We start from the raw sequence: 21,863 nt of genomic DNA, 5'->3' as shown, positions 1-21,863 counted from the left end.
GGTGAGATCTATGAAGTACAGACTTGGAAAGAGCTCTTATGATCCCCTGCTCTATCAAAACATGGTCTTATCCAAAAGGCTAAGATTCTATTTATCCAGACGATGCGGTTTCCAAGCATTCCTATTTCCTTAAAAACGGGCCCTGAAAGTATGTTGTCGAACAATGATACAACAGCAAACCTGATCAGATCACTCGGTGTCGTGCGTTTAGATGGGCAATTTGGTCGCCAGAAATTGAGAAAGATGAGCTTTAACAGTGCGCCCGGTAGCACAGGGTGACTTCTAGTCACCTGTGTAATGGTATCTGTGGCATAGGGTGCATAATACCTGGTTCAGATCAGACCATCAGGCATCTTTATTTGCACCGAGCTGTTGTTTGCAAGCCAGATGGCATTATGGATTCAAATGAGCGCACTGGCTTGCAAACTAGTTTAGCATGTGTTTATTGTCATTGATCTAAGCAAGAAAGTCCATAAATCTGACCTGTTTCATTTGGCAAGAGATTGACAACAGAACAATGCCAGCGTTTCATGGTCTGATGGCCCTCGAAAGCTTGGAGATGGTATGAGAAACTAACAACAATCACGTTCCTCAATCAAAACTTAGTGCAAGTTTCGAAGCATGATAGCAATGGATTACTCCATTTGATCAGAGTATGACTAACCAGACCGATAACCTTCTGTAATTACTCTCAACATAAAATTAACACACCTAAATTGGCATCAACTTACCGGCAAAGGTAATTTGGGCATATGACAGATCGACTGCAGAAACCTAGAGAAAGCTTGTGCCATAGACCAGGTTGTTTTAAGTCCACAACCAAAAGATACCACCACCACTGTTCTAAGTTGGAAGCAGTAGATGAAAATTTGCCAGAATAGGGTCTTTTCTCGAATCAAGCTTTTCCGATACGATAAATCACCTCTAGAGGCAGCAAACACACAAGTCAGATACAACTCAAAGAGGTTTATTAATAGAAATAAGACACTACCTCATTAATCTTCTATCTATAAGCATGTCTGCCCAAAGGAAAAATCACAAAAACCATCTAGAGAACACAAGAATACAAAGCATAGCATCCAATCAAGCAAGTGATTAATAACATGGTGCCTCTTAGAGAGGTAGTTATCCTGGTACAAATAATCAAATCAGCAACTGTTTGCAGAAAGGATGAGGGTAAAAAGAACATGTACACAAGCACTAAATTTGAAAGTTAGAAGGACAAAGGACAAACATTCCTCTACATCTCACTGTGCTGGAACTCTGCTCTTCATGTGCAAGTAGGTACCAGCATATGCTTTTGACAGAACCTATTGAGAGCAGAAAATTCATTACATATAGGAAGAACAATATTTCTCCTGCAACAAATACATCAGTATATGTTTAAAACAAAATGATCATGTTGAGGCTGTTATCTATGATGCAGTGGGTAACAAAACATCCAACTCTAACTTTTAATTGCAGTTGGTTTATGAAGCTGTTGACTCAGTTATATATTTACAGAAAAGCGTAGTGGGAAGTTGGAAGCAGATTACTTACTTCAATCGGATTGTTTACATGACCTCCTGCGAAGAGAGAAGGATTTTGAAAGATGGTTCACTTAATTTGCATAGACGTTCAATCTTACTTGAGCAGTGACTTCTGGGTGCAACTTAAGCTCAGCAACATATTCACCAGTTTCACGGATCTCTGGAAGGGTGACAATCCGTCTGTCGACATCCCTATATAAAATCGATAAATTTGGACTCAAATAATTACCCAATAAATCAATTATAGCATAATCTAGCTGTGTTTTCATTCTAATATCATACCTATTTAGCTGTGCTTTGATTATGTCAACAAGATCTTGCGCAGTAACACTAAAAGAAATGGAAAGGCAATGACTTGGGATTAGATTATTGTAAGTATAACATGTACAAAATAAGTCAGTTCTGTTGGACGTCGTAAAACTCACGTTCCAAAAATTTGTTTTCCTTTGCCACCTTTGCGCTTCACCTTAAAAGCTCCAACTGTTTGGAAAATTAGAGCAAGTTGTTGTGCCTCCTCTTTTACCTGATTCAACACAACTTGCAGAGTGAGAATTTCATTGACATACATGAGAACATGTGCATTTTATATTCTAATGAATAATGAATAGTAAGTTTCTGCTGTTTGAAGTAATGTGATGCCTACATGTCCAGGGTCAGGCAAAAAATAATTAAGGTAATTAAGTTTTCTTTATGAGCTGACTGAATTCTCAATCTATGCCGAAAATAAAATTGTTTCACACGACAGTGCAACTTATTACTAAATACTCAGAGAACAGAATAAAAAGAGAAAGGGAGAGTGCATTTCTGGTAAGTGAAAAAAATGGTGAATTGAGAGTCGTGCAGATCAGTACATTTTGGAGTATTATGCAGCACCTAAGTCATGATCAGCTGATCTAGCATGATATGTGTCACATGAAAGAACCAAAAGTTTACTCAATGAAAACACTGCAAAGTGAATATATTCCTTAAGAAACACATTTGGAGTCGGAACTATTTCAAAAACATGGACTTTATGGGTGCTAAATGACCGCTAGCTAAATGTGAACTGGAAACTGGAAAGGTTAAATTTTCCAACCACATAAAATATTTAAAGCCAATTGATATACCAAGTGTGTGTGAAAATACATACACATGCTTGTTATGCTCCGTTGATATTTCTTGAAAACTTTAATATTTTACTCCTGGACAATGAATGACAGTAAAAATCTCTACACAATGATGCCAGGAAAAGAGACAGTTTGAGGAATCTGAATCACAGTATGAATCAGCAATATTCCAAGATTATTTAAACAAATATTGGAAAGGTATACTAACAAAAACTGGTCCTATGTAAGGTCTGAGAAAGTAATTAGCCACACAGACAGCAACTATTAAGAATATACACATATTTCCCACTGAATTAGTTATTAGTTTTCAATTCTCTATAACAATCTTCGGATAAATGGGACTATCTAAACATATATTATGTGACATGTAAGAAAGTAAACCTAAGTTAAAAGTTTGATATCTCAAGAGGGAGGATCATCATGATATCTTCTTTGGCAGAAGACATCTCTTTTTATCAAAATACACTGAGATAGATGGAACAAGGCTCATTAATCATTGTTACAGTTAAATGATAAGTTCAGGTGTAAAATTCATTACCCGCTTTTTCTCAGCCTCAATTCTCTCCTCCTCAATCCGCATTTCCCTGAAGTGGGGAAATAAAATTGTTATCTAAATATTCAGTATGTAATGGAGAACACTATCAAATATTTATGTAAAGAATGGCTTCATGTAAAGAATGGCAATTTTTGCTTTGTAAGGTACTCATAAATTCTAAGCACCATACTTACTCAATGAACATGAAAAAGAAAATCAAATGATATAAATATTTCATATATTTTAGGCATGAAATTCATGTTACTATATGCAGATCTCACTGTTATATCACATTGTTTTTGAAAAGAAATGATAATGCAAATATTCGCAATAGTTAAGCTTAGGTGTATCTAGTACATATAAGGAAGTCGTCCCATTGAACAATTTAGAATGAGAGAACCACCAAATAAGTGGATCATGTTTGGTAGACTGCACATTTTTCTCAGCTGTAGGCATCAATTATGAGGTCTAACTATTTTTGCTACATTTAGTAGTCTGTAATGATTAGCAGCTCTAGAACTAAAAGTTGCACTCAAATCAGAAGCATATCATCTGTTCCAATTGTTGTTGGCATGTCTATAGTTCAAACAATGTCGTAGGCTTCCTGTTCTAAATGCTTATTGCTAGCTCATACATAGAAGTACTTTCCCAGGAAGCTTATGTCTATTGCAATTTTATTTTCAGTCATCTAAAATATCTGAAGATTCTGACTTATTTGTCAGGACTGTTGATTCTTTCAAATGCTCCTTTGAGTTGTGTGACGCATCTAAGACCCTAAAACAGCATATCAAATGGTGGATTTGGACATGGCTTGACCCAGACTAAAGCCAATGCTCCAATGGCTTACTCATTTTGCCATTATTTTCTTTTCTTCGTTGCCATTCTCTTTATCTATCTTCACTTTCTTTTTATATTTTCCTCTCTTTTTCTATTTTTTCCTTTCACCTTTTCTTAATCTTATTTGATTTGTGGTAGACCATCTTCCTCAGTGTCAAATAGTTAATCACTTTATCTTCTTCAAAATTGCTTCGAACCCTTTATATTAATGGCAACAGAAGCATGCATTAGATCATTAGATGTCTCAATGCATCTAATATAACATCAATGTTCTTTCAACCCTTTTTATAATGCCAGCGAAGAAGACTACATGCAGCCGCCACGCTGAAAGGAACTGAATTTAGTAGACCAATCAAGCCCTATTTCTCAATCTTCCTAGTTCATTCGCTCGATTCATCTCATTTATCATCTAAAGCAACAAGTTACTCTATGCCGTCCAACCACAAATTGCCATCCAAGGATATTAACTTTAAACTTAAACCATGCCCTCGAAAATTTCTATTTTCTGCTACTGTCGATTCTATATTACATCACCTGCGTAATAATATAATTTGAGCATTTCCCTGATAAATTCCGCAACTAAGCAAAATCACCAAACTAAAATTTCCCCCCAGCAATAAGGAAATAATGCTATATAAGAGTATCTGAGTGCTGAAATCAAATTATAGAGACCCAACCCAATTGTTGGATAACAGAGAGAACAAGAGCACAAAGAAGCGAACTTGAGCAAGAGAGGAGTGACGAGCTGGGCCTTCCCCGTGGGGAGAAGGTAGTTGCGAAGGAACCCGGCTTTCACATCCAGGAGCTGCCCCTGCTTCCCCATCCCCGGGACGTCCTCCTTGAGAATAATCTGGCCAAAAGTGGCGTTCAATTAATCGACCAAAGGCCTACCATACCATCATCGAACACGAGATGGCAAAAAACGCGAGGAGTCGGCTCACCTTTCGAAGCTTCTTGGCTTTCTTCTGGGCCACGATGGGCGCCGCCCTCCCCGTGTCCGCGGGGTTGGGGTTTCCGCGACGAAGGCTTCCGCCCAATGACCGCGGCGACGAGCAGCAGGAAGAGCTCCATGATAGGGCTGATGTCGACGCCATCGCTGCCGACTTCCGTGTGGCCTCCTCCTCTTTTTATCCCCGTCTCCCCTTGCCCTCGTTCCTTATCCCTTGACTCCTACCGTTTCTTTCTGATTCCGGACTTGAACTTATTGGGCCGAGTTTGGGCTTCGTTTAATGTGGTCTCACTTGGGCTCGTTTGACTCATCCCAAAAGGCCTAGTTGAAGAAAGTCCGGCAAGAAGGCAAACTCATTGACCTATAGACCCAGGATTGAGAACTCATTTGTTTTCATGTTTGATGAGGCAGCCCTAAACAATGGTCATAGCCTGGTTAGGCTTGAGCAGCCAAGGGCGATTTAAAAGTTGGGATGGCTGGATTCGTCTGCAGCCTTGAGGTGACATTGTTGCCGATTTTTAACATGTTAGATGCCTCGAAGGCTAAGGATACATTTGGTTAGTCATTAAAAAAATATTTTTTTATTTTTTAATTTTTAAAAAATAAAAATTAAAAAATAATATTTAATAATATCATAAAAAATAAAAAATTAAAATTAAAATAATTAAAATAATTATTTTATATATAAAATAAAAAAATTTATTTTTTAAATTTTATTTTTTTATTTTTTTTACTTCCACACATCTAAAACGTCAAATCAAAAAGTAAAGAGCTTCAATCTTTCTCTCTCGTTAAGCTCTTCATTTTTCCACCTCCTTCTCCCTCTTTTTCTGAACTCTTCTTCCTCATCGAGCTCTTCACCCTCTAAATATTACTTTTTGCTTTATAGCAACGTAGTTATTTGTCACGCCCCCAATCCGAGATTGTGAATCGAGGGTCATGGCAACCGCCGCATACTCATAGAAAACTTTTCCCATAAGCATGCAAGGCATCTTATCATGCTATCCTAAAACAACAGCGGAATAATTATTCAATAATTTAAATCCAAAACATAACGACCTAAATTTTTTTCTTTAATATCTCAATAAATTCAACAATAATTCAAAGGCTTTGCATCAAATTCAATAAGCCTTTCAACCTAAAATAAAAGTATGAAGATACTGCTTCTGATCACTCTTCCATTCATATCTTGTATCATCTTAATTTCTCAACATCTGTAAAAATAGTAAAATAAGAGGTAATGAGCTAGACAGCCCAGTAAGTAATGATCACTTCTCAACAGATTTCATCAGGCATATAAGTAAATAATCATTTATAGAAAATAAGCATATAGAGTTCATCAATTCGAAATCAATTTCAATTATGCAACATAATTCATGCCAAATTCATTTTTTTTTTTCGAAAATTCAAGTTTCTTTCCAAATTTCAATTTCTTTTCGTCAACCATGAGCTATGACCATATTTTTCCTGTGGCAGGGTCATAATACCGCGTATCTACTTGCGGTAGGCTGCGAATCATCTGGCAGCCATGTCCTTTGGAACCGCTGGTCTCGCTGGCGGTTTGTCGCTGGTCTCTCTGGCGACATGTCGCTGGTCTCGCTGGCGACATAAATCCTCAGGACAATCAATTGCCAACGTATATGCCCCCATTAGCAGGGTCCTTTACATAGTCAGGTTGTCAATTCTTATTGTTTCTTATATCATAATTCTTCATAAATCATGTTTCATATTCTAATTTCGATAATAAAACATATAATCATGTAGTATCGAAATCAATCAATATAATGCATCATGAAATCAATATATTCAATCATGCTTCATCATAACATTTCAAATAAGATATTTTGATAACAAAATACCATTCATCCAATTCATGCATCGTTTCACAAATCATGTCAGAAGAAAACATTATAATTTGCCGATAAATCTAGAAAAAGTGAAACATTACTTACCTCAAACGTATTCCAATAAATCCACATAATTCTATAAATTTTCTTTCAAAAATTCTGTTCGTAGATCATATCGCGATATCCCATGATCAAACATCCACAATCCTATACAGAATCAATTTCAATAATTAGAAAGAATACGAATACCATATTTCAATGGCTTAGATTGGGTCCGATCATCTAATTTCATCTAATCAAAATCTAATTAGGACCTAAACGATCCAAAGTTTGACTATCAGATCAAATCGGATTCGAAGTGATAGGACCGAGATTTCTTCATCGATTTCATAAAATCAAGTGGAGAGAGAAAATCAGAGGAGAGAGAATTCATGAGGTACAATTCGAATTGATCAAGTGACACAATCCACATTACGATTGGTCCAATATCTCAATTGGTGAAATCAACATGATCAAATCAAGTCATGGCTAGATCGAAATCATGGATAATCAAATCTAAAGATTCATGGTCTGATTAAGGTGGGTGCCAGTATGCTGTCTGACAATTATGGATCAGGATTTTTCATTAGAATCAGATCAGACTTATTAAAAGAAATTTCTTCATTCACTAACCTTTTTTTTTAGAGAGAGAATCAATCAAGAGAGAGAATATTTTAGAGAGAGAAAATTCTAGAGAGAGAAAACTCATCTTGGACTCCTCAGACGATATGATTCAACAAATTCGATCGATCAGATCAAATCATGCTAAGATTATCATGTGGACAATTTAATAAGATCATGAGAAATAAAATCTAAAAATACTTGATCTGATCAAAGTGGATGTCGGTGTATCGTCTGACGATCACGGATCAAAAATCCATCATGAGGATCATTTAAATTCATCATCATTCTTCTCAAAATTCTAAAAATCTTAGGAAAGATAATCTAGAGAGAAGATTCTAGAAAGAGAAAGTAGAGAGAGAAAGTCCAATTCTAGAGAGAGAAAATACTAGTTCAGGCTGAAGAGAGAGAGGGAAGAGAGAGAAACTCTCTTTCTCATATTTTATTATTTATCTCATTATTAATTAATTTTATTTTTCTCTTTCTTCTTTTCTTTCTTTCTCTCTTTTTTTTTCTTTTTTCTTCGTGGAAGAGAGAGGAGAGAAAATCCTATTTATTATTATTATATTATTATTATTTTATTTTTCTTCTTTCTTTTTCTTTTTTTCTTTTCCTTTTTTTTTCTTTTCTTTTTCTTCTTTTTCTTTTCTTTTTCTTTTCTTTTCCTTCTTCTTTTCTTTTTCTTTTTCTTTTCCTCCTTCTTCTTCTTCTTTTCTTTTTTTTTTCTCCCGCTGGGTTCCTTTTGGGCTGAAACAGGGGACCTTAAGGTCCCCTCGTTGGATGGCCGACCGGCGGCGTGGTTGGCGTGAGATGGCCGTCGGCAGGAGGAGAGGCGATCCGCGGTAAGAGGAGGCCAAACCGGTGGTCGACGGTGACCACCGGCGACGGAAAAACGGCAAAAAAAGAAGATTTTTCCGCAACAAAATCCGACGACTTCGGTCGCCGGCGAGCGTGCACATCGGCTCGGGAAGGAAGGGGGAGGAGAGAGGAAGGGGAGGAAGCTTACTTCCGACGCCGGCGAGGCTTTTCCGGCGAGAAATTGGATGGCACAAGGACGGGTCTCCGCGGGATTTTTCCGACGATTGCCGCCGTTTGAGCTTAGAATTTTCGGTGGAAAGGAGAGAGGAGGGATCTCCTCCTTAAATAGGGCCGGAGAGAACTTGTTTCCGACTCCGATTAGGAGCCGGTGAACGGAGGAAGAAGACTCCCTTCGGGAGTTCTTCTCCTCTGTTTTCCTTCCCTTTTTTTTTTTTTTGTTTTGGGCTTTGGATTCCTTGCTTGGGCTGGGCCTCACATTATCAAACATATTTTTTATTTTTTTTATTTTTATTTAATAATAAAAATTAAAAAAATAAAAAATATTTTTTAAAAATTAAAAATTAAAAATTAAAAAATATAACCAAATGTATCGAGTGATGTTACACTTAGCCGGAACCTGTATCATGGTTGCATGCAGCTCATTTTGGTAGCAAAATTCTAAGTTCCTTTTCCCGGCTACCGCTCCATGTTTATAGCTATTTTAAGAGGAACATTTAACGTTACTTTTAGGACTCTGCAATCGTAATGTTGATTCATCAATACTCATTATTAGTTTGCTTGAAAGCTTTTCTACGTGGCCCTTGCTGCATGTTCCTTCTGTTCAAAGAGTAGTAGGCCATAATTTGCAGTCCCTGGCTGCCAATCTTGAATAATTTCATGACAAAATTAATTGATTGGGTTCACAAAACATGATAGGCCAAGATTTTTTTAAATTTCAAAATATTAATTATTTCTACGTGTTGACGCAGATTTTTGTTTCGAGATCAGATCAGCTGGAGTTGGACGGTGACGGCAAATCAACGATAGTTGGACGATGGTGGCAGAATCTGCAAAAACAGTTCCTAATCGAAGTTGGTTCTGACAGGGATCCTTCGATGCTCAAATCAAATTTCTATTCAACAGAGGAAGAAATAAATATTTTGAGAGAGAAGAGATTGCATACCTTGAGGATCCCTCTTTAAATCTTTATTTATAAGTGGAAGCTAAAAAATCAAGAAAAAGAACGTAGTTGGTAGAGATCTTTTCGCCCTCAATTGAAGATCTTTAAAAATCCTATTGGCTTTCTAATTTTTTAGGTTTGATAGATAGTATCATTTTTTAGCACGTAGAGCCCATCTCCATTAATGGTATAGATTGACAACCAACTATTTTGAGAATGGAGTCTTTTTTTTTTGCTCCTGATTATTTTTATATTTTAATAGAATAATGTAATAGAATCAGGATCAAGTCTGATATAGTTTTGCGTCCCCATATGCCTTATGTTACGAAATTACCCTCCAACATTATGAATAACCAAGTTTGAGACGAATCAAGATATCAATTCATTTTAACCAAATGGCAAATGACAAAATTTGGAAAGAAATAAGGGTTCTTTAGACGGTATGCCTATTGCGCGAGTTGGTTATCATTTGAAATCTAATAAAATAATAGCATACCTTTCTAGAATGATCGAGCCCGTCTGTCCGATTCCCATGATCGCATCCTCCGACCGTGGTAGGGTGCTGTGCAGGTCTGAATAGCCGCCACGTCGTCCCAAGACAGACGGTTGTCAAAAGATCGCAACACCGTCTGCCTTTCCCAATTTAATTTATGACATATTTGGCAAATCAGAGGATCGAAGTAGGTCTGCCCTTCATGACATATTTGGCAAGGAAAGATCCTCCTCGTCATTGCGTCCATCGACACTTGACTTTATGCCTACATAATATCGTCCCCTTCCCAAAGTAACCGTCTATCTCCCATGCAACATTGTCGCGGACAGAGTTGTTGATGAGGGCTGTAAGACTTGGTTGGAACAGTTTGGTATGCGAGAAAAGATGGACATATATTCAACACGAGTTGCATCAGACGGTAGCTACGCTCACACTGTCCATGTTGTAGGGCCGTTCGGATCAACCCAGCATAGGTGGATCATGTAATACGAGTATATTAGGAGGCATGGTTAATTTCTCTTTGTTATATTCATTGAAGGATCAATTACATACGAACATACATTACATATGTGGATGTAAGTGTACGCGTGTGTGTATCCACTGCTGTGGTTTCATTTTTCTTTAAAATTTTTGAATTATTGGTTAGTATGATAAGATTATTGTATTTGCTTTTGTCTTCACCAATGGATGTTCATTGCAGTTACTTTGAAACTTTATTAATTTTATCATCTTCCTTGTTTTTATTAATATTGATTATTCATAAGGCTTGCTATGCCTCTAGTAGTAGTACCGTGCCAACACCTACTTACTGTATGAAAGAATCAAAAAATATGGTAGACCGGTACAGTAAGCCATATGCATTATAAATATCAATATCAAATAAAACAAGGAAAAAGATAAGTAACTATAACGAACGTCCATTACCAAAGACATCAGTGACCACGATAACATTGCTATACTCACTAATAATTCAAAAAGTCTGAAGAAAAACGGAACTGCAGTGAAGTAGGATCTATATATAACACCGACGCTAATGGAGTAATGGGTAAGACAGAAAGAAACAATGCAGCGCCTAAAGGTCCCTTTTTTAGTTCTATTATATAATCCATCTATGGTTGATCACAAAGACCCTGCAACGGGGGGCAGCATGAGGAGGAACGCAACCACTACCTGATGCAACTCACGCGGAACATACATCCACCTCTTCTCTCACGTCAAGCTCTTCCAGGCAAAGCGCCGTTGATGGCTTTGTGAAGGAATGAGACGGTAATATCGGCATTAAATTTGATTCGGAGAGAGAATAATAATAATTAGTCAGCAGTGCCGATTCTATGGGCAAATCCGATGAACCCCTATTGATGGGAATCAACTACCGTCCAAATACCCTATCTCCCATATTGATAAGAATCACCAACCGTCCAAATACACCATGGCCCGTTCGTCGTGGGGAAAAAAGGCGACCAGCATTAAGATGATCCCAGATCCCAGGCGCCTGGCGCGCTCCTCCTGGACGCTCATCACAGCATATTCGCAAAAGTTTCAGAAAAAGGCCAAAAAAAAAAAAAAAAACCCATTGGTTTCCTCGACGACGTTAATACCTCGCTTTAGAAGTCAGATCCTGATGCCCACAAACCGAATCCCGTCGCCTTGGTTTTCTCGACGACGACCAAGAAAGAAAGAAGAGGGGGTAGAGCGATGAACGGGCGGCCGCTGTTGACCCTCTCGGGGAGCTTCCGGGCGGATAAGCTGGGCCGGAGAGCGGTCCAACTCTCCGGCATCACCTCGAGGGTGGACTGGGACTTTGACGCGGTTCACGTCGTGAGAGGGGAGAAGGACAGGAACGCCGAGCTCTGGCCCAATTTGGCGAGGGACACCTCCCCTGAGGCCCTCCTCTCCACATTAGGCGACAAGATTGACGACGGGAGGCACCTGTATATCGCTACCAACGAGCCCGATACCTCCTTGTTTGATCCATTGAAGGATAAGTATACGGTTCATTTCCTCGACGATTTCAAGGACTTGTGGGGTGAGAATAGTGAGTGGTATATGGAGACCGAGAGCTTCAACAATGGGATTCCAGTGGAGTTTGATGGCTACATGAGGGTGGAGGTTGACACTGAGGTGTTCCTGAGGGGCAAGAAGCAGATCGAGACCTTCAATGATCTCACGAGTGATTGTAAAGATGGGATCAATACCTGTCACATGGATTCTTGAACAATTGATGGATTCATTCGGTTTGCCGAATTTTTTAAGTTTTTTTTTTCCCCATGATAATTGCAATAGGTTTCTGCATTGTACCTAATATTTGTTGAAGATTCCTATTGCCTTGTAAGAAGCTGCTTTGGTAGCATGCTGATTAATTTGTTGTCTGGAAAGCTTCCTGTTTTCTTGTGAATTAATACAATGGCATTTTTGTTCATCTTAATGTAGGAGGTGCTGATGTGTTTCTGTAATGCTGATTGCTATTGGTGGCAATTTGTTGTTGGTCATGGTTCTCTTAGAATGTCTCTTTGATATCTCCTGCTTTATTGGATCCTAAAATCCTTTTTTTTTTTTTGAGAAACATCTATCAGTAATGTTGTACTTTTATTGCAACAGGTGTAATTCAGTAATTGTCTTGGGTTCTTGATGATAAACAACCTGAGTTTGAGGTGAGTATATGAATGAGTAAGATCTAATGTTGCCATTCCTTGAACATTTTTGACTAATTCCTTTAGGTCAGTGCCGTATTCTTTGAAGCGGATCATGTGGGACTGGGATTTGTAGCCCTGGTGTTTGGTTCTGTGCTTGTTTATGAACTCATTATGTAATTAATTGAAACAATATCCAATCTTGCTAGAGTCCATAAAACTTGAATTGACAGCTAGTGCAATACCGCTGCAACTATCATTCTTTTAGAGTATCTGTTATTTCATATGCTACTGTTTGTATATTAGTACTTGTTCATATGCTGTTATTGTTTTCATTTTGTGTGTGTGTTGTGCTTCCACAACATCGGTTTCATTTTAGTTATCAACCAGGGATAAAAGGTCACAAAGCAGGTGAAGAGACCTAAAAGAATAGTGTTTTCCAAGCCAATGCCATTGAACTTGATAGAAGACTTTCCTCCAGGGTTGTTTGGAAAGGAAGGAAAAAGCAAAAAAAGGATAATAAAAGCAAGTGCCAAAACTGTGAATGGATTCAATCAGCCTGATCATTTGTTTTTTGTTGTCTCGCACAGTACAATCTATTGTTTCTGTTCTTTTGTTCTCATTAGCTTAATAAAATGGTAATAGGGTTCCTTTTCACCTAATTTTTTACTTTAGATAAAAAAATTGGTTAAAAAAAACCTCCATCAAGTAAGTCTCAACTATGCTGGATGATTGAATGATGTTGGGATCTGGGATCTTTTTACACAATGAAATCTCATGCCCTCTTAAATTTTATGAATAAAATACAAATTCCTCCATTGTAATTTCAACCTGCCAGATGGCACCTACACATTAAGCAATCGAACCAACCCCCCCCCCCCCCCCGAACAGTCTTTCTCTCTCTATCTATCTTTCTTTCTTTCTTTCTATCTATTCAATCTATCTAAAACAATCAGTGGATCAGTTGGTAATGTCTCTTCAAAGACATCCGATAAAATTGACAATGTGCCACAACCAGAGTTTGAACCCTGAACTTTTCCCAAGGGAAAGGTCTTTGTAGATGGCACCAATTAGCTGACATAACAACTGCTGTTTTGCGTGGACTAGAGAATCTTTTTTTTTTTTTCTTTCAAAAAAAAATCTTTTTCTTTGATAAAGTGCTGAAACACTGTTTATCAACTGACACAAGTTATTATCTGATCACTTAAATGCTGCTGCTGCATACTTTCTACTTCTTAAATTTGTTAGATCAGTGATATCGTTCAAAGATGCTGATTCAAGGCATAAGACAATGACTTTCCAATGGATGCCAAATCTTTGAAGCAAATGGTTTAAGGTCCAGAAGATGAAGCTAAAACAAGATGCAGACAATTTATTCTCTCTCATATCAGACAATCGAGAAGGCCGCTCCTTAATAAAGCTTTGAACTTCATTTAGAAACAGAATAGAACAGACGGAGTCCACAAAGTTTGTGACAAAAATATCCAGGAGACTGCCTCAAAATACCCAGGAGATACCAGAGGTAACAAGATATCTACTATGTGCCGGCTTTGCCTTATTGTGAGCAGGTTCATTTTTTAATGGAAGCTCTTGTTTCTCTCCATCCTTTTGTCTCTTCATTTATTTGTTGTAGAGAATTCCACCATTTGCCAGCATATGTATATGCCTTCCCCTCCATTGCCAGTCAGGTCTTCAAGCAACCAATCCATCCAAAGCCATGATGGGTGGCCTCCCACAAATCTTCATACTGTGTTCAGTAATACTGCTAGTTGCTTCAGTGGCTGGAGCTGCTGATATCTTTCTTGAGTGGCATGTCTCCTTCAATTGGAACATCAGGCCAGCCCTCTTCCGTCAACCGGTATGAACATTCTATAATGAGAAGAGGCAGTTCATTCATGACAAATATTAGTTTGCAGTGAAATTGTTACCGGAACCTCATAGATGCTGTGTTGGATCTCAGGTCATCACCATTAATGGAATGTTCCCGGGGCCCCTCATTAATTCAACCACAAATGATATGATCCATGTGAACGTCTTCAATAATCTCGATGAACCGTTGCTAATGACGTGGTACGCAGTCTCTCATAGCACATCCCTATGTTCGTAATTACATTGTTTAGGTGACCAAATTTATATTTCCTCTCAAAAAGAGTGACCAAATTATATATATATATATATAAAACATAGTTGCATAAGATTTGTGAATATATGAAAATAGGGATTACAGATGAGATCGCATATAGATAGCAAGCCAATTCTGTAGCTTTCTAATGGTTCATTATTTTGTTGTTATCCTTAAACTTCCATAAACAAAAATATTCAAAACATACTAAGAAGTTAGAAGTTCATTTCTGGAAATCTAGTTCAAGTGATCACAAGGAGGAATGCTATGAGTTTTAGACTATTCATCCATGTTCTAACAGATGATTGACACTTTTAAGAGGAGCAGTTGAAAGAATATAAGCTCTATATGATGCAGGAATGGCATACAACAGAGGCTAAACTCATGGCAGGATGGTGTGTCTGGAACCAACTGCCCCATCAAGCCTGGTAGGAACTGGACATACCAATTCCAAGTGAAAGACCAGATTGGAAGCTTCTTCTACTTCCCCTCCACCAACTTCCAGAGGGCCGCTGGTGGTTTTGGTCCTATTAGAGTCAACAACCGTGATGTGATCCTGGTGCCTTTCCCCAAACCAGAAGCAGAATTTGATCTTCTGATAGGAGACTGGCATTCCCTTCCATACAAGGTCATCATTTTTCCCCTAATATTAGTAATGCTGCATCAGTTTTGTTACATTATTGATTTCTGAACCAGTAAACAATGAGAAACCTTCAAGGATCCTAGAATATGGATTGATAAGTAATATCAAAAATTATAAATTATATTTTATTCAGAAAGGGTTTTGGAGTTAATTTGAGAGGCAGCAATTATGTTTCCAATGAAATGTCTTAGCATTTGATAAAACTATATTTCACTTTGAACTTTTTGCCTTCTTCGTTGGGTTTGTCCACTCCCTTCTTATTAGAAAAAACAAAATTCCATTTCTGTGATGAGAATATATTTTTTGTGAAGGATTATACTAATAGCAGATTGGCTACCTTCTCATTAAAATTGCCACCGCATAATTCAAAGTATCAATGATGAAAATAATCATGGCGTTAATTTTCACAACATCTAACTGGAAAGTGGATTTATAGAACATAATGTTGATAACCTATGTACTTGTGATAATTTGTGGATAGGATGTACGGGGAATTTTGGCTGACAAATATGTGCGTCTCAGTCCAGCTCGCTGGATTCTTATCAATGGAAAGGCTCCTTATAACAATGTTTGGGGAGGAGAGTATGAGTCCCTCAATGTGGAACAAGGTAATCATATAATTAAGAACAGCTGCTCAATAGTTCATTCAGGAAGATATCATCTGAAAAATGCAAATTTTCAAATAATCATTACTTAAGGCAACACCTTTCAACCTGCTTCTGTAAACCCCTCATTCCTATAATGCTCCTAATCTACGGTTAGATCCTTTCTAGAGCAACAATATCCATTCAACTCTTTTTCCCCTATTCCTTTTGCAGGGAAGACATACCGATTGAGGATATCGAATGTGGGGAATGCTTTGAGTTTTAATTTCAGAATACAGAACCATCAGATGATTTTGGTTGAGACCGAAGGATCTTATACAGATCAGATAGTTTTGGATTCTCTAGATGTGCATGTTGGCCAGTCATATTCTGTATTATTCACTGCAGATCAACAGGAATCAGACTACTATATTGTCGCCAGTCCAACACAAATCGATACTAGCAACTATCCTAAGATCAATGGTGTTGCAGTGCTTCATTATGCAAACTCAAACACTCAATTAAGTGGACCCCTACCTCCTGGGCCTGATCAATTGGACAGAGATTTCTCCATCAATCAGGCAAAGTCCATAAGGTATGATCATAGAGTTCAAGTTGAGTGTGCGTTGACATAAACCAGACTACTATTCTTCACAGTAGCCTGGAAAAACAGAATAATGTTGCTGCATATATTCTGAATTTAGAGAAAATATATTATTTATAGCAGGATTTATTCTTTTAATCTTGCACTAGCTATAAAGCTTTCTCCAATGAAGCCCTAGAAAAGACGGTATTGATGAAAGAAGTAATTTTTTTAGACAAATCAGATTTCTTCTTCTTCCTTCTGTTTCTTCTGTATACGATTGGAGTTTACTGACTTGACTGAATGGAGCTAACCATGTCTGTGGTTGTGAAGGTGGAACTTGACAACAGGGGCTGCAAGGCCTAACCCACAGGGCACATTCAATGTAACCGATGTCACAATCTCACAAACATTTATCCTCCATGGTTCGGAAGCAGAATTAGGTGGTCGTCGTTGTTACACCATCAACAATGTGTCCTACCTGATGCCTTCAACCCCACTGAAACTTGCTGATTACTTTGTCAATGGCTCCGGCGTGTACCAGCTTGATGCCTTCCCAACTAATTCTGTCAATCAAAAAGCTGCTCTTGGTACTTCAGTGGTTACTGGAAATCACAAGGGTTGGATCGAAATTGTGTTTAAGAATGATTTTGATGTTATGGATTCATGGCATCTTGATGGTTTCGGGTTCTATGTAGTTGGGTAAGCATCATCCTCATAACTACTATTTATAAAGCTAACACTTTGCTAAATGAATCATTTCTTGGATTGCATGTGCATTCTAGGTATTCAAACTTGCTTCAAAATGTTAATCAAATTCAATCATTTGTTCGGCTTCAAATTTCTTATGGACCTCTAACATTAGTTCATTTGCATATACTACTTGATTATATGCATGTGTATAGACCTTTGATGTTCTAATATTTTTATCCTTTGATTTGACAATAAAAATTGTTGATCTTACGTGCTATAAATCTTTGAGAACAGGAGTGAAGATTGTTTGCACTTCATCCAACTAGATTGCACAAATTGTATTTATCATTAAATTTTATACATTCTTCTGTTTTCAAGGGAACATTAAATTTTTAACTGTGCTCATGTGATAGGTATGTGATAGATTTAACTTCAGACAATCCAGTTACACATGATAAGTATTAAACTAATTAGAATGACAACTTTTATGTTTTACCAACAGAAAGAATTTGACCATGCCTCGTAAAGGTTGACATGATTTATTCTTTTAATTCTGTCCAAAACTTCAAAATCTCCACTCTAGCTAAGAGGTACCACTGATCTTATCTATAGGTTTGGTGATGGTGAATGGAGTCCTGCTTCAAGAGACACCTATAACCTATACAATCCGGTTGTCCGCTCCACAGTACAGGTTGTAGAAGAGTTACCTACGTGAAACTGGGGGCTAGATGATTCTTTTATGTTAAAAAGACAGATAACAGGATGTGCTTTCTTTGTGAATGCAGGTGTATCCTGGGGGATGGACTGCAGTTTATGCATTTCTGGATAATCCTGGCATGTGGAACCTTCGGTCTCAATGCCTTGAGAACTGGTATTTAGGCCAAGAAATGTACGTGAGGGTCCATGATGATGATCCTAACCCTGCCAAAGAGCGTCCTCCACCTGAGAACCTTCTCCTCTGTGGTTGGCAACCATGTCTCAAATGCTCTAACTTTCATGGCCTTGAACTTGAGATCACAGGTTGCTCAAGTCATTAAGAATTTTTTGTTGTCTTTGTTGTTTCAGGTATCTTTGCTCAACGATCAGGAGTTGCCCCTGCACCGGCTGTCAGTCCACGCTTGGCACCATCCCCACTTGGAGACTGGTGATGGACTTTGTAAGAACTCCACATGACAATTATATCATTTGTCCAAATGATCATTTAAGCCTGTGGTCTTAAAAGTTATCTTCATATATTAACTACATTTGGTCATACAATGGAACCTCTGATGTTATTCTCTACAAGATGTGGCTCTTTATTCTCTACTGTGACAGCTACCAGCCTGATGCTTTAACCAACAGTGTACCATTGATGAAGGCTTCTATATATTTGTTTGTGCTTTGAAGTTTTCTGCTTTTTAAAAGAATTAAAGCTTAAATGAGGAAACTAGTCTGACTCTAGCATTGCAGCCGCGCCACCAAAATTTGATGTTCATCAAATGTTTAGAAACCATGCTACGGGGTCAAACCTTTTGCTAAGAAAAGTCTCTTAGCGCTTGTTTGGATGACCGGACCCAAATCTATTGGAATTGTAGACTTGCGCCAATACAACCATCTAAATGAGGCTTTTGGGATTCAGCCTATCCACTACAATGGTTCTCTGGATGTTCATAAAGACATGTCTATTCTAGTCTCATTTTGGTGGTTGAATCGGTCGAAACCCATGATTCCTATGGAATTTTGGGTCTAATCATCCAAATAAATCCTTAACAACTGGCATGCCATGAGAAAAGAGGGGATTGATGCTAATTATCAGGTGGAGCAATGAGATAGAAAAACTCTTGTATTCTTGGTAATTAGAAAAACAAAAAAAAAAGGGGAAAGAAGAGAAAGAACGATAAAGAGACAGCAAAGGTGGAATTATTTATAGAGATGTTCAAATGTTTCTATTAACAGAAATGGAGCAACCAAGATCGGGAGTTGTTGGAATCCTCAACAGGGAGATGGCAAGGTGGAAGGAGATGAGAGGACACTGATAGACCGATGATATATGAGCAACCATGATGAACAATTCTCCAAAGCCCCTTGGCAAATCATTATTTGCTAAGAAGAAACTACTTTGAAGTCCCTAATACCACAAATGTTTATTTCAAAGTTCTCAATAGAAAGCAAGGGAAACGCTCGAGTGCGCGTGTCTGCATGGTTGTTCTATGCGGATTTACTTCCGCATAACACTTTCATTTTTTATGCGCACTTCCGCAGACGCATTGTCTTCAATAGGCAGTGGCATCGAGTGTGGCCGCGGAGAAGAGAGAGTCAGAGACGAGAGGAAAGTTGTCCGGTAGGGCTAAAGAGGTTTTGGGCCGGGCCGGACTCTGTCTAAGCCTACCCAATCAACCCCAAAGTTATCGTCTTTCAGGCCCATGCCAGTAGTAGCCCCAATTGTTACGGAATGCCAGCAAGTTATTTGTTCTAATTTATGCGATTTTCCGCTGGTTCATGAAAATACTAGTTGAAGGTCGAAAATACTGTTCTGCGTTTTTTTATCCTGCCAGTAAGGCCTTCTTCTATACAAATGTGTCTACCTGTGCAACCTAATTTCCAGTTGTTTCTTCCACATCCCCATTAATGGACAAGATTCCTCTGGATCATGCAGCCAAGGAAAGAAGTTTCATTGCTTACAACCTGGTTTTTATATGATGAATACAAGCATTTTTACTGAGATTAATACTTCTGTGGCAATGCATATGGTGAACTCCTGCTATGCTTGCAGATTTTGAGTATTTTAGAAGCAACATCTGCAACAACGCGTCACTACTTCATGTTTTGCAAGTTCACAGTTCTTAGGTGAATCAAATTTGGAGGTTATCTGTTACTGGCTTAGTCGGCTAGATTCTATAAACAGACACATGTCCCCTAGGAGTTTTGAGTGCATGTATTGCTTTCACAGCATCTATGTGATTGGTGAAGGTCTCAGCTTAACTTCCTATGTTTTTTGGAACAACATGGGGAGTATTTTACTGCATTTCCTCCTTTGTTTCATGTATGGTAAAAGTATAGTACACACCTGGTTGTAATTGCGATCTGCTAAGCAGGATAGCCTCAGATTTACACTGGTTACCCAGCTGACACTTTTCCTTGTCACTTGCTTTGGTTTTTAGGTACTGTACTATTGCCTGTTTTCATTTAATGCAGATATCTTCATAAGCCTTGATTGGTCCGAACAGCATAATATCTTTTGATGTGGTGCTGTTCTTCCAGTTTTAGAGGCTGGTTGCCATCAAAGTAAACCTTCTTGGATGCCCTCACACCACCTCATTGCCTGCCCTTACTCCACCCATCCACCTCTCCCCAACTCAATATTTTCAAGTAAATGACTATTTAAAAGTTGTTATTGGATTATGTGCATAGAAGAAGCGAGAACGTGGCTTCTGTCTGACATAAAAACCTTACACTTTCAGAGCTCACATGATCTGGTATATGTCCTTCAAAGAAATATCCATTTTTTTCCCAAAAAAGAATTAATGGGAGCACCACCATTACCCATATTGAACACTAAGGAGACTCCTCCTAATCTTTGTACCAGAAAAATCAATCAGATTAGTTGAATGATCTTTCAAAACAATACAACAAACATTGTAGTTAAATGAATTTTGGTGTTGGAATAATGTTTTGTGTGAAGGGCAATTTGGGGCTTTACATTGGTGGTAGAATCTTAGACTAGACTCCGCTCAAAAAGAATTTTAGAATATACACAGTAGTATGAGTCCTCTATCAGTATCTCGTAGCGCCTTAAACATTGATTAAGGTTGGATTTGATACCATCTCTCATGCAACCTTTATTAGCAAGTTATTAGGAAGCTAAGTGGCACCTTTTTTTCAACCCTAGTGGTGAACTTTTGCGAGTTCTTGTAATCATCACTAACTTAGCATTCAAGTTTGACAAGATCCTTCACAATTCTTGCCTTCCATTCTAATTGCCTCATCAACTGTAGCCACTACGTTCTAGAGAAATGAGGTGGATATTTGTCATCCTTGCCCCTATATCTACCGTAAACAAAAACTGGTCCACTTGAGAGGACAACAGTTGATTAGGCTATTAGAGCTTCTATGAAATTTTGCCAATTAGGTAGTTGGTATATGTCACAGATATCAGTCCTTGTCCACTGATTTCTCCAATAAAACGTCGAATTATTGAATTAAAAATGAAAATCTAACACCTAACTACACAAAAAGAAAATATGCCATAATATCGTCACGCTAGAATTCACACTTCTCTCAAGATATTCTTTACTCACTCATTCCATTCAGATATAGGCTACATATCAAACTCATTCTCCATTATCGCTGGATCGCCAACCTTGATAAATTTGATATATGAATCCAAACCTTTGATACAATTACTGAGTGACTACAGGATTCATCATCAAGAAAAATTAGGCTAAGATGGCTTTACAGGACTCATGTGATATCTCAATAGTCCAAACTTTAGAGCTTAGCTCCATGAATGATCTGTTGTCACACCACTACTACGATCTCCACAAACACTCTAAGACACGTCAAACTGTGACCTTTAAACGGCAGAGAGTCACATTTCGAAAAAGGATGTAAAACCTCATGGATGCCGGAGCTGGTAGGAGGTCATTGTTGTTGAAGGTCTTGGGGGTCACAAAAGTACAGATTAGTTTCAACTTC

At 38.1% G+C, this 21,863-nt stretch overlaps 3 protein-coding genes across 5 annotated transcripts; 2 read left to right on the top strand and 1 right to left on the bottom strand.

Annotated features, from left to right (window-relative positions):
- Positions 1-1,073: 1,073 nt before the first annotated feature.
- LOC105059074 (large ribosomal subunit protein bL9c) lies at positions 1,074-5,180 on the bottom strand. Of its 2 annotated transcripts, none has more exons than XM_029260213.2 (7): positions 4,949-5,180; positions 4,730-4,857; positions 3,174-3,219; positions 1,955-2,052; positions 1,812-1,859; positions 1,540-1,721; positions 1,074-1,358 (listed from the first exon to the last, which is right to left on the bottom strand). In XM_029260213.2, exons 1-6 carry the CDS (start codon positions 5,099-5,101, stop codon positions 1,601-1,603), a joined length of 594 nt encoding a protein of 197 aa, XP_029116046.1. In that variant the 5' UTR covers positions 5,102-5,180; the 3' UTR covers positions 1,074-1,358; positions 1,540-1,600. The 2 variants fall into 2 exon arrangements, with proteins under 2 accessions (XP_029116046.1, XP_010940538.1); XM_010942236.3 differs by having other exon boundaries at positions 1,074-1,310.
- A 6,273-nt stretch (positions 5,181-11,453) lies between these two features.
- Positions 11,454-12,186, top strand: LOC109506736 (uncharacterized). Its single transcript, XM_019855407.3, has one exon. It carries the CDS (start codon positions 11,630-11,632, stop codon positions 12,146-12,148), a length of 519 nt encoding a protein of 172 aa, XP_019710966.1. The 5' UTR covers positions 11,454-11,629; the 3' UTR covers positions 12,149-12,186.
- A 1,687-nt stretch (positions 12,187-13,873) lies between these two features.
- On the top strand, positions 13,874-20,277 carry LOC105059072 (monocopper oxidase-like protein SKS1). Of its 2 annotated transcripts, XM_019855350.3 has the most exons (11): positions 13,874-14,086; positions 14,198-14,422; positions 14,525-14,634; positions 15,044-15,314; positions 15,811-15,937; positions 16,148-16,508; positions 16,830-17,198; positions 17,802-17,880; positions 17,975-18,152; positions 18,255-18,345; positions 19,942-20,277. In XM_019855350.3, the coding sequence occupies exons 2-10, from the start codon at positions 14,282-14,284 to the stop codon at positions 18,335-18,337; spliced, it is 1,719 nt and encodes a 572-aa protein (XP_019710909.1). In that variant the 5' UTR covers positions 13,874-14,086; positions 14,198-14,281; the 3' UTR covers positions 18,338-18,345; positions 19,942-20,277. The 2 variants fall into 2 exon arrangements, with proteins under 2 accessions (XP_019710909.1, XP_010940536.1); XM_010942234.4 differs by lacking the exon at positions 19,942-20,277 and having other exon boundaries at positions 18,255-18,574.
- The last annotated feature ends 1,586 nt before the right edge of the window (positions 20,278-21,863 follow it).

Source organism: Elaeis guineensis, chromosome 16 (genome assembly GCF_000442705.2).
Source record: "Elaeis guineensis isolate ETL-2024a chromosome 16, EG11, whole genome shotgun sequence".
NCBI classification, from domain to species: Eukaryota; Viridiplantae; Streptophyta; class Magnoliopsida; order Arecales; family Arecaceae; genus Elaeis; species Elaeis guineensis.
This window is presented reverse-complemented; position numbering and strand designations above follow the sequence as displayed.